Here is a 13853-nt window from a genome sequence, read left to right on the forward strand (position 1 = left end):
CTCGAAGCCCTTAAAAACAAAAAATAGAAGACAAAACCCACAAAACCTTTTTTTGTTAGGTTTTTTTTTTGTTTTGTTTTGTTTTGTTCTTTTTTTTTTTTTGCCAAAGGAGTGACCCTGGGCATGAGAAGCCCTGGCTGAAGAGTGTACTTGACTTCGTGTGCTTGATTTCAGTGCCAGCATGTGCCTGACACTGCTCTGTTACCTGCACAGCCTCACAGCATTTCTCTCAGCCACAGTTTCCATCTTATTCTGTTGGTTGGACAAGAAACTTTTCAGAAGCCAAACAGGACACCCAAAGACTTCAAGTTTTAAATTAATTTGAGCTAAGCAGCAAGTGACTGGCCTGGTCAAATGGCTGAGGAGCAGTTCAGGTTTGTGTCTTTGTGCAAAGGACTGACTGTATTACACAGAGCTTTATCCTGGTCAATGCTCCAGCTTGCTTCAGAGGCTGCTCTAGCTTGTCTGGGAGTGCAGGATAAGGTTTGGAGCAAAGCAGAAACCAGGACAATTGCTGGAAGGTTTGATGATTCCACAGTGATTGTCCTCCAGAATATAAATTAGTACTTTGATGTTTAAATCCCCATTTTGCTGGGAGGTATGCAGATAACTGGCTGCAGTAGCAGGACTCAGCAAAAAGGATTAACTGAATAGAAAACAATACTGCTGCCCCCTTTCCCTTCCAGTCTGATTTGGCCTGCCACAAGTAAATAAATGGAAGAACAAAGACAATTTCAGCAGGTCTCATTTGCATGAATTAAGCAAATTTAGTTTTAGCCACCTTCACATCGTGGTAGGAACTGTATTTAGCCACCTCCTGTTCAGCTGCCTTCCTGCTCCATCCTTCCTGAGGCTAACTTTGCTGCAGACAGTTGCTGAGTTGTGTTAGTCCTCAGATTAGTCCCTTGAAACCTTGATTCTGAGGCTGGAGGCTGCTGATTTACACCTCCCAGATGGCAGCTGGGCATGGCTGGCAGTGCCAGCTCACAGCTCACATTCTGCAAATTTGGGAAACCAGAGAGCATGATGGCTGATCTGCACTGCCAGCTGTTCTAATGCAGATTTCTCTCTCAGCTTTGGACTGTCAGCTAGGCTGGTTTTACACTGCACAAAACATGCTTCCATTTTACTGGCTCTGTATTTTCTCTTAGTCTACTTCTCTGGCTTCCATCACAGCTTCTCCTGTGAAGGAGCAGAATGGAAGTTAATACTTGCAGTATTGTACTGCCTGAGGTAGCCTGCACATCCCTGATGAAGAAAAACAGGCAAGTGGGAGAGCAGAAATCCTCTTCATTACCAAATAAAGTCATGGTGATTCAATATTTCAAAATGTCTAATTTCCAAAGCTTCTCTCTATGCCCCTTATTCTCTCAGTCTTTTGTGGACACTAAGCTCATTAAGGCAAGAGTTACCTATATTTAGCACATTCTGCACAGTGGTTCCTTATGTAAACACAGCTGATCCTTCCAGTGGCTGTGATCTGGGATCAATTCCTGGTTAGACACATCCACAACAATTGTTTTATTCCTCCATTCTCTCACTGCATCTAAATCCCTCTGGCCTCTGTACTGGGGAACAATCACAAAATAAGAAGCTCTACAATACAGATAAAACACATTCCCCTCCACCCACCCACACCCCACCAAAAGAAACCCCCATAACCAACAATCTTTCTTTGTTTTGTTTATAAGGTGCCACACAGCATTTCTTGCAATAGCTCCAGAATGTAGGGGTTGCTTCTTAGGCATTCAAAAGAAAAAATATCTCATTCACAAGGGTGTATATCCAAATACAGGCTGTCCCACATGATGGATTTAACGAGAAACATGGTAACCCTGCTGATGAGTGTACCTGTGCTTCAATTCTTCATCTCCTCACCCTCATCTCCTGACTAGTTATAGCTGGCACTTCATGAGAGTTGATTTGTGCAACCTAAAGGCAGGAAGGCAAAGATTACAGCAAAGAGTCATAACAAAAGGGCTGTTTTTAAATCTCCAAGGGTAGATTCCTCTTTTGAGCCAGAGCTCCATGCACTGCACCATGGGCATGAACTATCTGGGAGCAGATTTTATCTCTGAGCTTTGAGGTCAACCAATCCGCAAAGCACTTGGAGGAACAGCTCCAGGGCAGCTCTAAGATGTGCCATTAGCATAAGGCCAGATACCCCTAGGATCCCCCAGGGACAAGGTCTAAAGATAAATGGCTTTGCCTTCATCCTAATGAGATATCTCAAAAATTTTGAGTCAACAAAGAGTTAGGTGCCTCTGAAGGCCTCCCAGAAGGGCAGCTTGTTGGACTTTTAGACTTCTGAGTTAGGCAGATAGATTTTCCTGAAGCTGTCAAAGTTGCCTTGACGTTACCTTCCCCAGCTGAATATGGTGAAGTTGGCACTTGGGTTTGGAGCACACCTTTTTTCAAGTACCTGAAGCTTAGACAAAGGTCCTGTGCTTAAACTGGGCAGGCTGCAGGTGGGCTGCTGAGGAGGCAAAAGACAATTCCTTCCACTCTTACTGCTACCAAAGAAAGCCACATCAGAAGTTTGTTATTGTTGTGCACTTTTCTGTACCATAAGTGCTCATAGACCCAGATTAACTCTACTGATCCAACATTGAGAAATTCTAGAACATTGTCAAATTCTGTATTAGGAAAAACAGCCAGCACCTTTTTACTTCAACAAAAATCAAAACTTTTAACAATTTCCCTTAAGAAATATATGCCTTTCTCTGCACAAATCTTTGCTTAAGATGCTAAAATAACCCACTATGAGCAGTAAACCAGCTTACTGTGAAAAAACATCACATCTGTGCACATTTCAGAATTGTTTTATATGCTTACAAACCACACTTCAGGGGTGCAACCTGAGGCACCAGAGACCAAACTGTCACAAGTTCAGTGATAAATTGAAACTGGAAACACGGGAGACTGGTGCTCATCTCTGAATTCTGAAATTACTCAGGTGAGGATACTCTCTCTCACTAATAGGAATAGACATAATCTCTGCCACAGTCCTAGGCTGCTTTCCCCAGCAGTATCACCTCTGCCCTATTTAAATCAAATCTCAGCTGGTCATCAAGGTCTCACCCAAGTCCTTGTGTTGATCAGGCACTGAGAAAACCAGGACACTGGCACCATTTGGGTCAGATTAAAAAGGAGATCTAGAGATATGTGTCATTAGCAGAGGGGTGGCGTGATGTCTCAAGCTGTCTGTATCCCCAGGTAGCTTCTCAGACTTATTACAAATCCATGGGATTTGTAAGCAAGCAACCACACCCATGTGGGGAAACAGGACTTGCCTGTGAGGACCCCTCATTTCAGAGCAAAGGGAAAAGAGCAGAACTCACAAGTATTGCCAGCCTAGTGCATTAACCTTTCTAGAGGAGCCAGAAAAAAGTCTTCTACCTTGCAGGATTAAATAAAATAAAAAGCAGTAAGCCAAATGCACTTTAGCTGTTTCTAGGAGCTGAAAATTCATCCCACATTAAGTCCAGTTTCTGAATTCTAGCCATAACTTGCATATTCATAGATGCCAGTGTGGTGAGAGGATTCCCAGGAGTGCCAGAATGATCAGGGCCATCAGCCACCACTTTTAACTCTGCACACTACAATTGAAGATATATCTCACATATTACTAGAAAGTATAATGCCTGAATTAGACATAATGGGGCAAAACAAAATGAACAAATAAAAAATAGAAGGAGCACTAAAACTCTGTTTAATTCCATCATTATAATGGCTTATATCAGAAGGACTTGGTTCCTATCTGTGCAAGTGTTGAAAAGATGGAGCTTGTCTAACACAAGTTCTAAGTAAACCTTCAACAGTGCAGACGATGAGGAAAGGTGAAAAAGATCTTAATCAATTTGAACTGTCCTGGAATTTTACTGTAGGAATACAACTTCAACATAATCTTGCTTTTGGTATTTGTTTTGTTTTGATTTTGTTTCAGGGTTGGGGGTTTTTTGGGTTTGTTTGTTTGTTTGTAAGATTGTGATAAATTATTGTTTACTCCTTCATTAAGTGTCCAGAAGTCAACAAATGTAAATTAAATACAGAAATATGGAAAGATTCTAGATCCATCAGTATTGGTGCTTGAAGTGAAGGCTTCCTTTGAAAAAATTATTTAGTACTGAAAGACTATTTGTACAGACTATTTGGGCAGAAAGAGAAAAAGAACAAAGTGAGAAACCAGAAGAGATCAGATGCACTTTTCAATCATTTGAAGAAAAGGAGAAGAGGGAAAAAGAAAAACCTAGAGAGCAAAAGGTCACCAAGAGTGCATTGTAAAGCAGTGAAATGTTAGGGCAAGAGCAAACTGATCTTTTGATCAAGTAAGAACTTTGTGTGAATGGAGTTAAATTACCAGGTGTTCTTCTATCTTAATCAAATAATTTGTTTGAAGAGCTGAGGAGCTGACTCTGCTGTCCTTGCCTGCAGTTATTCCAGCTGGGCATGTTGTCTTCACATCTCAGTTTTCATCCCCTGTGTTCTTCTTGTCTTTCATACTGACCTTTCTGAGCTCTGCATTTCAGTTGAACATTTAACCTGATCATGGAAAAATGCAGTGCTCTGTATCTCTTGTGCACATTCAAACAAAATTCAGTAGAACCTTATGGGAAATCAGGACTAAAACTTCATATGATGAGGTTTTCCATATGTGCACAGCTTCTAATACCACCACTGGTACTACAAAATATGATAGGGGAGCTATTCAGAGCAGATGTAATCAAAGACTCATGGAAAATAAGCCTAGACAGGATTTCTTTTAGCCTGTCCCACTATCCCAGACAACAGCAATACTCAAAGTAATTACTATTCATAAGTAATTTTGAAGTCATTAGTTCACTAATCCTTCTATCAGGCTCCCATTTACTTAAGGAGTATTAAATAGAACCGGCTGGTAGTTTCTCAACAATATGGATTTACATTTGAAAGAGTTTTTGCTGATAAAAAAATTCAAACAATTATCTAAACTTCACTTGGGAAGGGGTTCTTATTTTTTGTCACCATGTTATGAACTCTCTGACCTAAAAACAGGAAGAAAGCATAGGACCACATATTTCCTCCATCTGGAATAACCAGTATCCTTTTAGCTACAATGCTCCAGGTGGAGGAGACATCCAACTTGGGTCCAGCAGTACGTTCTGCAGGTCAGGGTAGCAAACTCCAGTTGGTGATTACAGAATTAGCAGATCTTTTTGGGGGAGACACCATGCACGCAATTTTTTGACCTCTAACCAGACCCATGGAGAGCTGGAGAGCCTCACCAAGCAGTTGCCCAAAGCACACTTTTCACAGTTCTTTCCCATGAAAAATATCTTGAATGCATCATAAAGAGGAACAACAAAATATTTCCCCTGTGACAAATCTTGTGGAGTGTTTCCTATTCAGCACCTGGGTCTGTTTGGCACAACACCACCACTAAGTTTTTACATTTGGGGAAGCCATGGCACTAACCAAGTGGCACTCCTAGATCCCTTTCCATAGGGCTGATCTCCAGCCATTCCTCCCCCACTTCATACTTAGAATTTAAAGGATTGTGTTATATCAACCTATCCAACCATTCTGAATCCATCCACAAAAACATACAAAAACTAAAAGATTTAACAACTCAAATTAAAGAAGACAATAAGTCATAAGTCAATGATTTATTCAAAGAATGGAGCTTTACACCTTAGCTAAGGGAACTTTGTAAAATAGGTCTATATGTATTAAGTGTTTTAGGGGTGATACTAATAGTAATACCTTACATACTTAAGCGTGTGCAACAAATAATAGACAAAACTATCAAAAAAGTTTTCATCATACAAGAGAGAGAAATAAGAAACAGATTCACAGAAAGTTCTCAAAATCTTACAGAGACAGTAGATAAAAGTATAGACATGGAGGAAAGTTTTGAGTTAAGTCCTTAAAACAAGCGAGATTTTTTCAAACAAGGAATCATAATTACTAGCAAATATAACTTATACCCTTTAAACTAACTAAACTTTTGCAACATTAAAATTGCTGTGTTGTAATATAGTAATGCTTAATACAAACAAAAAAGATGCTTTAAACAAGTACTAAACAGATATACGATAGTAAAGCTCTATAAAACACAAAGCAGTTAATAAACAACACAAAAGTTTCTTTTTAGTTGGACTGAGATGGGGAATTGTGGTAATCCTTAAAATCAGAGGGTTTTGGGAAAGCTGCCAAAGGCAGACCTCAGAGATAGCAGAACTGCAATTAGAGCTAAGCAGTAGCCATAAGATTTGTCAGCAGAAAAGTTACATAAGAAGTAGAAAGTAAGGACATCCCAGCAGTCAGATCCAGCATTTGGATTTGTTACATTTCATCCCACTGATGACTGCCCAATGCTCCACTCTACCTCTCTGCAAGGACTCTTGTCCCCCAGGAGAGTCAGCAGCACCTCCCTGTTTCATACCATCAGCAAGCCTGCTAAGGGGGCATTCAATTCCTCCAGATCACTGAGAGGTATTTGAACAGCACTGGCCCTAGAACTGATCCTGAGGAACACCCCTGGTGACTGCTCACCAGCCAGATGTGGCCCAGTGCTGCTGCCTCACCCTCTGCCTTCCTCCTGCCCTGGGACAAGGGGGAATATCTTATTGCTTCCAGGCATTTCCTCTCTGAGAAAGTCCAACCATGCACAGAGATTTTTCTATAGCTCAAAAGAGCATGGAGAACATGCAGTCAGTAGAAATGGCAATATCCATTTAGAAAATCACATCACTTTCCTTTCTAGCCTATGGAGAACAGATGAAAAACAAGCTACAGCTGTGAGATTTTTGAATTTGAGAGCTTAAAATGAGAAGGGCACAGGCCCCTGGGTCAGGCTGTCAGAGCTTAGTCTGCTAGTCAGTGAGGTGAGAGGATTGCATCATCTTTTGGTACCTGCTGCCCACCCCTGAAACCTCTGACAAAGGAGCCAACTTTCAATTCTGAACACTTTAATTCCCCATTTACAAAAATAAGGCAGGAGTTGGACTATAGTGCCAAAACAACTTGTGAATTCTTGTGCTGTTTGTACTTGAGTAGATGAATAGAAGTAATTAGTGTGAAAACAGGAATCTGTTAAGAACAACATTAGGGCAAACAGCAAAAGATGAAAACTATACTAATTAATAGAATGTTGCTACTTAGCAGAAATTTTTCACAAGTCAGCACTTTGCTCTTTACGTGATCTGTTTTTCCAAATAGCTTCAAACAATACTTGTTTAATACTATTTTCAGAATAGGCTACCAAGAATGCAAAGAATCCAAAGAATTGTTTGTTACAGGGAGAGAATTTGTGTTTCAAAAGATAGAGGGGATTTCTCATCTCTTTGACAGTTCCTGCACTTGCACCATCTCTGAGTGATTGATACACCATCAGCTCTGCAGAGTTGTGACTGCTCAGTATACAAAAGGGAACAGCACCGAAACAGTACCAGTAATGTATGAGTTTGGTATCAGAAAAGAAAGAGATCTGAGACCAAAATGTCTTGTGTCAAGGTGCTGGCTTCTGTTCCAGATATGCATCTGGCTCATTTGGCACCATGGAGTGAGCTGCTTACCTTCCACCTCTTCCAGCTAGACTTGCAAAGGAGAGTCTAGGATCTCCAGGATCCCATAAAAATGGGATGGCCTAGGATCACCAGGATCCCATAAAAATTACTCACTGCTTTCCAAATTTCCACTTTCCTTTTTTTTTTTTTTCTTAATTAGGAAGTTAGCCAGAAATCTTGAAAATTATCTTGCAAAGCAGAGGAGTCAAATCTCAAAGTGAATTCTTTTCCTTAAAAGAGACACAGCAGTATGTCAGGCACCTACAACAGAGAATAGAAATGCTGAGCTACAGAAAAGCTCATGTGAAAGACTGAGATTAAAATAAGCAAAAAAAAATCTCCAGCCTAAGTTACTGCGTTTTGAAATGCAGACACAAACCGGAGGAAACTCTTCTGCCAAGTAAAATAGTCTTCAGACCATTTTCAGAATGGTCTGAAAAATCTGGCATTTTTAAAATCAGGGAAGAATGAACAAAAGAAATTAAATAAAATCATGCAGTCTGACAGAGTGATATTCTGACCACAAAGCTTACTCTGCATTTACATGCTGACCATTTGTAAGAAGTTGCTGATTAACTTATGACCAAATTAAAAAGTTAGGACATTGAAAAGAAATATTTTCTTTATGAGCCTCTAAGGGATTTTTCATCTCATTTTCAAACATGGGACCTTTGAATGAAATACTTGAAAAAAATAAACCCAAAACCTTGAGATACTACTGAGCTCACCTGTTCAGCGCTGGCAGGAAAGCTTCATACAACATGTCAAGTTGGAAGACTCCCATCAGGATGATTGAATTCAACTCCTGGCCCTGCACATGACACCCCAGCAGTCACACCCTGTGCCTGAGAGCATTGCCCAAACACTTCCTGAGCTCTGTTGGGCCTGGTGCTGTGACCACTTCCCCAGGGAGCCTCTTCCAGTGCCCAACCACCCTCTGGGTGAGAACATTATTAGTGATATTCCACCTAAACATCCCTTGACACAGCTTCATGCTGCTCCCTTGGTCCTGTCACTGGTCACCACAGAGAAGAGATCAGTGCCTGCCCCTCCTCTTCCCCTCATAAGGAAGTTGTAACTGCAATGAGGTCTCCCCTCAATCTCCTCTTCTCCAGTCTGAACAGACTGAGTGACCTCAGTCTCTCCTTGTAAGGCTTGCCCCCAAGGCCCTTCACCATCTTTGTTACCCTCCTTTGGATGCTTTCTAACAGCTTGATGTCTTTTTCATATTTTGCCTTCCAAAACTGCCCCCAGCACTGGAGGTGAGGCTGCCCCAGCTCAGAGCAGAGCAGGGCAATCCCCTCCCTTGCCTGCCTGGCCATGCTGTGCCTGATGCCCCCCAGGACAGGGTTGGCCCTCCTGGCTGCCAGGGCACTGCTGGCTCATGTTCAGCTTGCCATCGACCAGGAGCCCCAGGTCCCTTTCCATGGGGCTGCTTTCCAGCCTCTCATTCCCCACTCTGTCTGTACATCCAAGGCTGTTCTGCCCCAGGTACAGAACTCTGGTTTTTTATCTCAGGGACCATTCCATCTGTTACCCTCCCAGTCTTGTGGAGGAGCAGTTTAGTTCACTAATCTGCACAGTGTCAGGAGGATTTGGAGCCCGCATAAACAGGGGTCCAAAAGGTCCATAAAAGGTCCGTTTTTCCTTCAACTTCTGTTTTTCTTTCTGTTCCTCCTGTAGCTGTCTCTGGAGCTGTTCTATTTTAAAGGACAGTAGTAACTCAGTTGCTTTCCTTCTCAGTTTCCAGCCCTTGTTTATCTTTAATATTATCTCTTCTATAGTGGCAGGCAGCTTCTGGAAAGGTATCTAACACTTTGCAAATGATCACTTTCTTCTTCCTAGCCTTTATACAGCCCCTAGCAACTTATAGATGTTCCTCCACAGCTTTCCAATCACAGCAGTTATCCTGAGCCATTTGTCTGAGAACTTAGGACTTGGACTTCTTCCATGCTTTTGTAAGCAGTCAGTGATACTACTTGCAAACCTGCTGACTACACCAATTTTTGTTGAATGCCTGTTTTAAGGTCATTTAACAAATCACTGGCAAAGGTATCATCAAAACCAGGTTTAATATAGAAGTGAAAGCACAACAGTTCTTTGGCAAGGCTCACTCTACTACTTACCAGATGGTTTAAAAAAGCAAACAAAAAAACAGCATCAATTAATCCAGACCAAAAATATCCCCAAGGGATCTCCATTGAAGACTGCAGCTCCTGACATGTGGTAAGACACCACCTTCCTTCCTCAGGGCTTTACTTAGGACCTGCTGGGCAATCAACTGGCCCTCACTCCTGACCTTTAATACACAAGGAGACAACATGCAAAAGATTTTTCAAAAATCAATCCATTGTAATAATTCACAAATTGGAACGGTTGTAAAACAGACTGATTAAAATATTGAAAATTGCACATTTTCCAGCAAATTCTGTGAACCAACATTTTACCTACTGCAGCAGAAAATTTTGAGGCAAAGTTTCTTCAGCAAAGCAGAAAAATATAAAGGAATATGTTTGTTTCAATTGTTACATATAATTTATCTATAAAACACTCATTAGCTGTATACTGTCATCTCTCTCTGCAATTTCTATGGGCTGTTTTGGCCACCTAAAACAGCTAAGTTCATATTACAGGGACAATGACAGAGTGTGAATTCAGAAGAAAAATAGTAAAAGACTGTGGTTCTCCAGGTTTCAGTGCATTTTAATGTGAATTTATAATAAGCATTGTAGGCTGCTTTCTAATCCTCCAGATATTATCAATAATAATTTTTTAATGTATTTACTCTAGGAATTAATTTATTTTGATCACTGAGGATGTCTCTGCTTCACTTTTATATAGACTGACACAGATTCAACACAGAACAGTTCTTTTCATTGTGAACTAGAGGGAAAACTTCTGTGCTGACACACATCATTCCTGTGAATGTAGCTCCAGAGCTGAAAGTGACCCCCTTCTCTCAGCATCTTGCAATTCTGCTTACAGCATAGCACTTGGATGCATTTCTCCCACCTTCACTCTCTGCAGTGTCTGTAGAGGGTGAGAAAGACTCCAGAACACGAGTTGCCCAGTTTGTCCCCAAACTCCCTTTGCACTTACTTGAAAATTAGCAAGACCTTCTAAAAATCAACGGATTCTACATGGCATTTATAAGCAAGAGATGATGCTCCCTCTTCCACAAGGGCTGCTGAGTGCTTTAGGTGGCTGTTGCTATAAAAATATTCCATATTGGAGACTACCATATGGTTATCTAGAAACCTGCTCCATCCCAGTGCTGCACTCTGATATTTCATTGCTCTGCTTCCCCGTGTGACATGTGCAGAATCTAAGAAATTGCTTGTGTGCTATCCACGCCTCCACTCAGCACCGTGCCTGCTCTCCTTCACTTCCTCCAGCATTTAACAGTGGAGGATAGAGACATGTATGGCATTAGGAAATATTTCTCCCATTACACTACTTTGCATTTGCCTTCTGTTTGCTTGGCAAACAGGGAATTTTTCTCAAGGACAGCTTTGCATAAGCAGCTCTGTTCATACTGCTTCAGGACAAAGATACACTATTCCAGCATTTTCTTTGGAGCAAGGATTTGGAGGTGCATTAAATAATGAGAGATTTTAATGCATGCCTTGAAGGCTCTAAAGCCAGAGAAAGAGAAGAAATGCATCATTTCATCTCTCCAGCTTAACTGATGCCTTTCCCCTTTCAAAAAACAAGATATTAGCAAGTTGTCTGGTTCAACAGCATCAGTTCATGGAAGGAGTGGGTACCCACCAATGAGGACAGAACAACTGCAGGGGGAAAAACCATTCCATCTGTTCATGAATGTGATTCCTCTGTTTTCTGTTCCAGCTCATCCTTGCCACATGGGAAGGCGGCTACAACCTGCAGTGCCAGAACCTCCACAGTGCAGGGGAGGCTGATATCCGGGTGAGAGACAAAAGCAGCTCAGCCCCCAGCATCCTCTCTGTTTTAACTGTCTTTAACTGTCCTAGGACATACCCTGAGCTCTGATAAAATGTCTCTACTCTAGAGGATAAATTTCATTGTATTGAGTATCAAATTGTATCAAATTTAGATTTTTTTTCAAAAGAAGAATCTGGCAGCAAAATCTGTTCAGGGTCAAGAAAATGGTAGCACCCTTAAAAAAACTGAACAAACAACCCCAAAATGAAGCAAAAACTCACCCACAAAACTGCACCTTTGGAAAAAAATCCAACAAAAAAATTAGAAAACCCTTTCTCAAAGTTTATTTTTCTTAAATTATGTTTTGATAATTATATATTTATACAATTTCTTAAAAGATGTGTCTTTTTTTACAAAACTGCTTCATTGAAAAGCAAATTAAAATTGAAGACAGAGGTTGTGCTTCTCCTTTAATAGCATATTAATGCCTTCTGGGAAGTTGCATGCCTAGGGAGTGAAGAAGTATAGTAATATTTAAGCAATTGTATGGACAGATATTGATCTCCTGCTCCTTTGTTCTTGCATGTACAGGTAGCCAAGGTGCTGTGGTGGTATTATTTTTCCAAAGTAATTGAATTCATGGACACTATCTTCTTTGTGCTGAGAAAGAAAAGCAGCCAGATCACCTTCCTTCATGTGTATCACCATGCCACTATGTTTAACATTTGGTGGTGTGTTCTGAACTGGATACCTTGTGGGCAGAGTAAGTCTTTGTTTGCTTCATCACCTGGGGTCTAAGTCAGCTGCAGCTGGGGAGGAATCACATCACCATGCAAAGGAATTGTGTCACTGTGAAATGTGAGGGCACCTTTAGGGTTCAGAGCCTTTCAGAACTGCTGACCACCTGCAGAACGCAGGAAAGTTAAAAGCATGGTTAAAAGTTCAGGCCAAAAATACCTGAGTGTTAGGCCTTAGACTTTTCACTTAGCTGCCACAAACTCATGTATTTACTTCTCTTCAAACCACTTTTAAGCATCACAGTACTGAGTAGCACAGAGGAGCTAGCACACACAAGACCTACTCTAAAAGCAGATGCAGGAAGAAGTCAGTACCCTGGTAAAGCCTTTATCAATCACAACAAATAAAATCAATGGCCCTTTTACAGGCTCAACTCTTGTATACATCAATCTCTGCTTTAGCAAGATACTTTACTTAGTCACTAATTAAAATACCAGTTTGAGTTTGTTCTGTTTCTTATGAAAATACGTCCTCAGAAGGTTATAGTAGCTGTCATCATCTTCCCTGTTAGGAAGGGATCTATGGTACCACAGGCTGGTCACTTAGCATTTGTATAAGTCCAAACAGCAGAGAACTACTTCAGCTGTCTCACAACAGGCACAATTTTCCAGGGCTTCACACAGCTAGAGGCTTCCTGTGGAACTGCTTTCAAAATTGAGAAAAAACCCAGTTTTCCTGCAACCTATTAGAGTGAGTTACCTCAGCCCATTGCAACGTTTGTAAAGAAACTTGTGCAGGTCTTTTTCAGAGCTAAAAGCAGAATTCACATTTGTTGGCACTTACTGTGGACAGCACAAAGTCAAAGTAAATCAGCATTAGAGGTGGAAGCAGGGATCAGAGATTTCATAGTGATTAGGAGCTATTTCTAGAGGTGTAAACAAATCAGTGGGGGTTTGTGCTTTGTAATGTGTGGTCCCCACACTTTACACTAGTGCTGCACTACTGTAATTAAACCAGCAGCTAAGTAATTAATCAGTGGCAAAATCAGAACAACTGGTGAGTCCCTCTTGTAGTTGTAGCACTGCCATCAAACTCACAAGCACACAGCAGAGAGTAGTGCTGCTGCTTCTCCACAGTCTGCAAAGTACAGAGGATAATTAATTTCCTCTAGAACTAGTATTCACTAAATGTAACTAATAAGAGCAGCAAGGTATTATCGGGGATGAAATTATATAAATGTGCACCTAGCAGAAGAGTCAATGAAGAAAACAAGAGTGGTGATCAAACACAGGCACAAAAGGCTGGTTTAATTCAGAGTAAAGCCCTTGCTACTGCATCAGAGAGCAGGAGTACAGAAGCCTCCCAGGGTCCTAAGCTACATACCAGCAGCAAAGACATCAGCAGCATTGTTTAAAGCTTACAGGAATAATGGAAAGACTCAGCAAGAAGAGCTTTAGGAGAGGGGAAAAATAGTATGTAAACTACAGAATAAGAAAAAGTAGAGGAGAAGAAAAATACCAGATAAAAAGACAAAATTCAGCATAAGAACAACCCTCTAGGAAGTACCGTTTGGTTTTTCAGTTGTCCCTAGGAGAGCACCTCTACACATCAGGAATGTCTTTAGCAAGAAATAAGCATGGAAGGAATATGTTGTCATCTTATTGC

At 41.0% G+C, this 13853-nt stretch overlaps 1 protein-coding gene across 1 annotated transcript in view; it reads left to right on the plus strand.

Moving 5' to 3' along the window:
• The window catches only part of ELOVL2 (ELOVL fatty acid elongase 2), a 51340-nt gene that overhangs the window by 31028 nt on the left and 6459 nt on the right, over positions 1-13853 (plus strand). The window contains exons 4-5 of the mRNA XM_071452138.1: positions 11397-11474; positions 12042-12213. Coding sequence (XP_071308239.1) covers positions 11397-11474; positions 12042-12213 — 250 coding nt within the window. The remainder of the gene's footprint in view (positions 1-11396; positions 11475-12041; positions 12214-13853) is intronic.

The sequence above is a fragment of the Agelaius tricolor genome, unplaced genomic scaffold (assembly GCF_023055355.1).
Source record: "Agelaius tricolor isolate 1412-34295 unplaced genomic scaffold, bAgeTri1.0.p SCAF_2, whole genome shotgun sequence".
Classification (NCBI taxonomy): Eukaryota; Metazoa; Chordata; class Aves; order Passeriformes; family Icteridae; genus Agelaius; species Agelaius tricolor.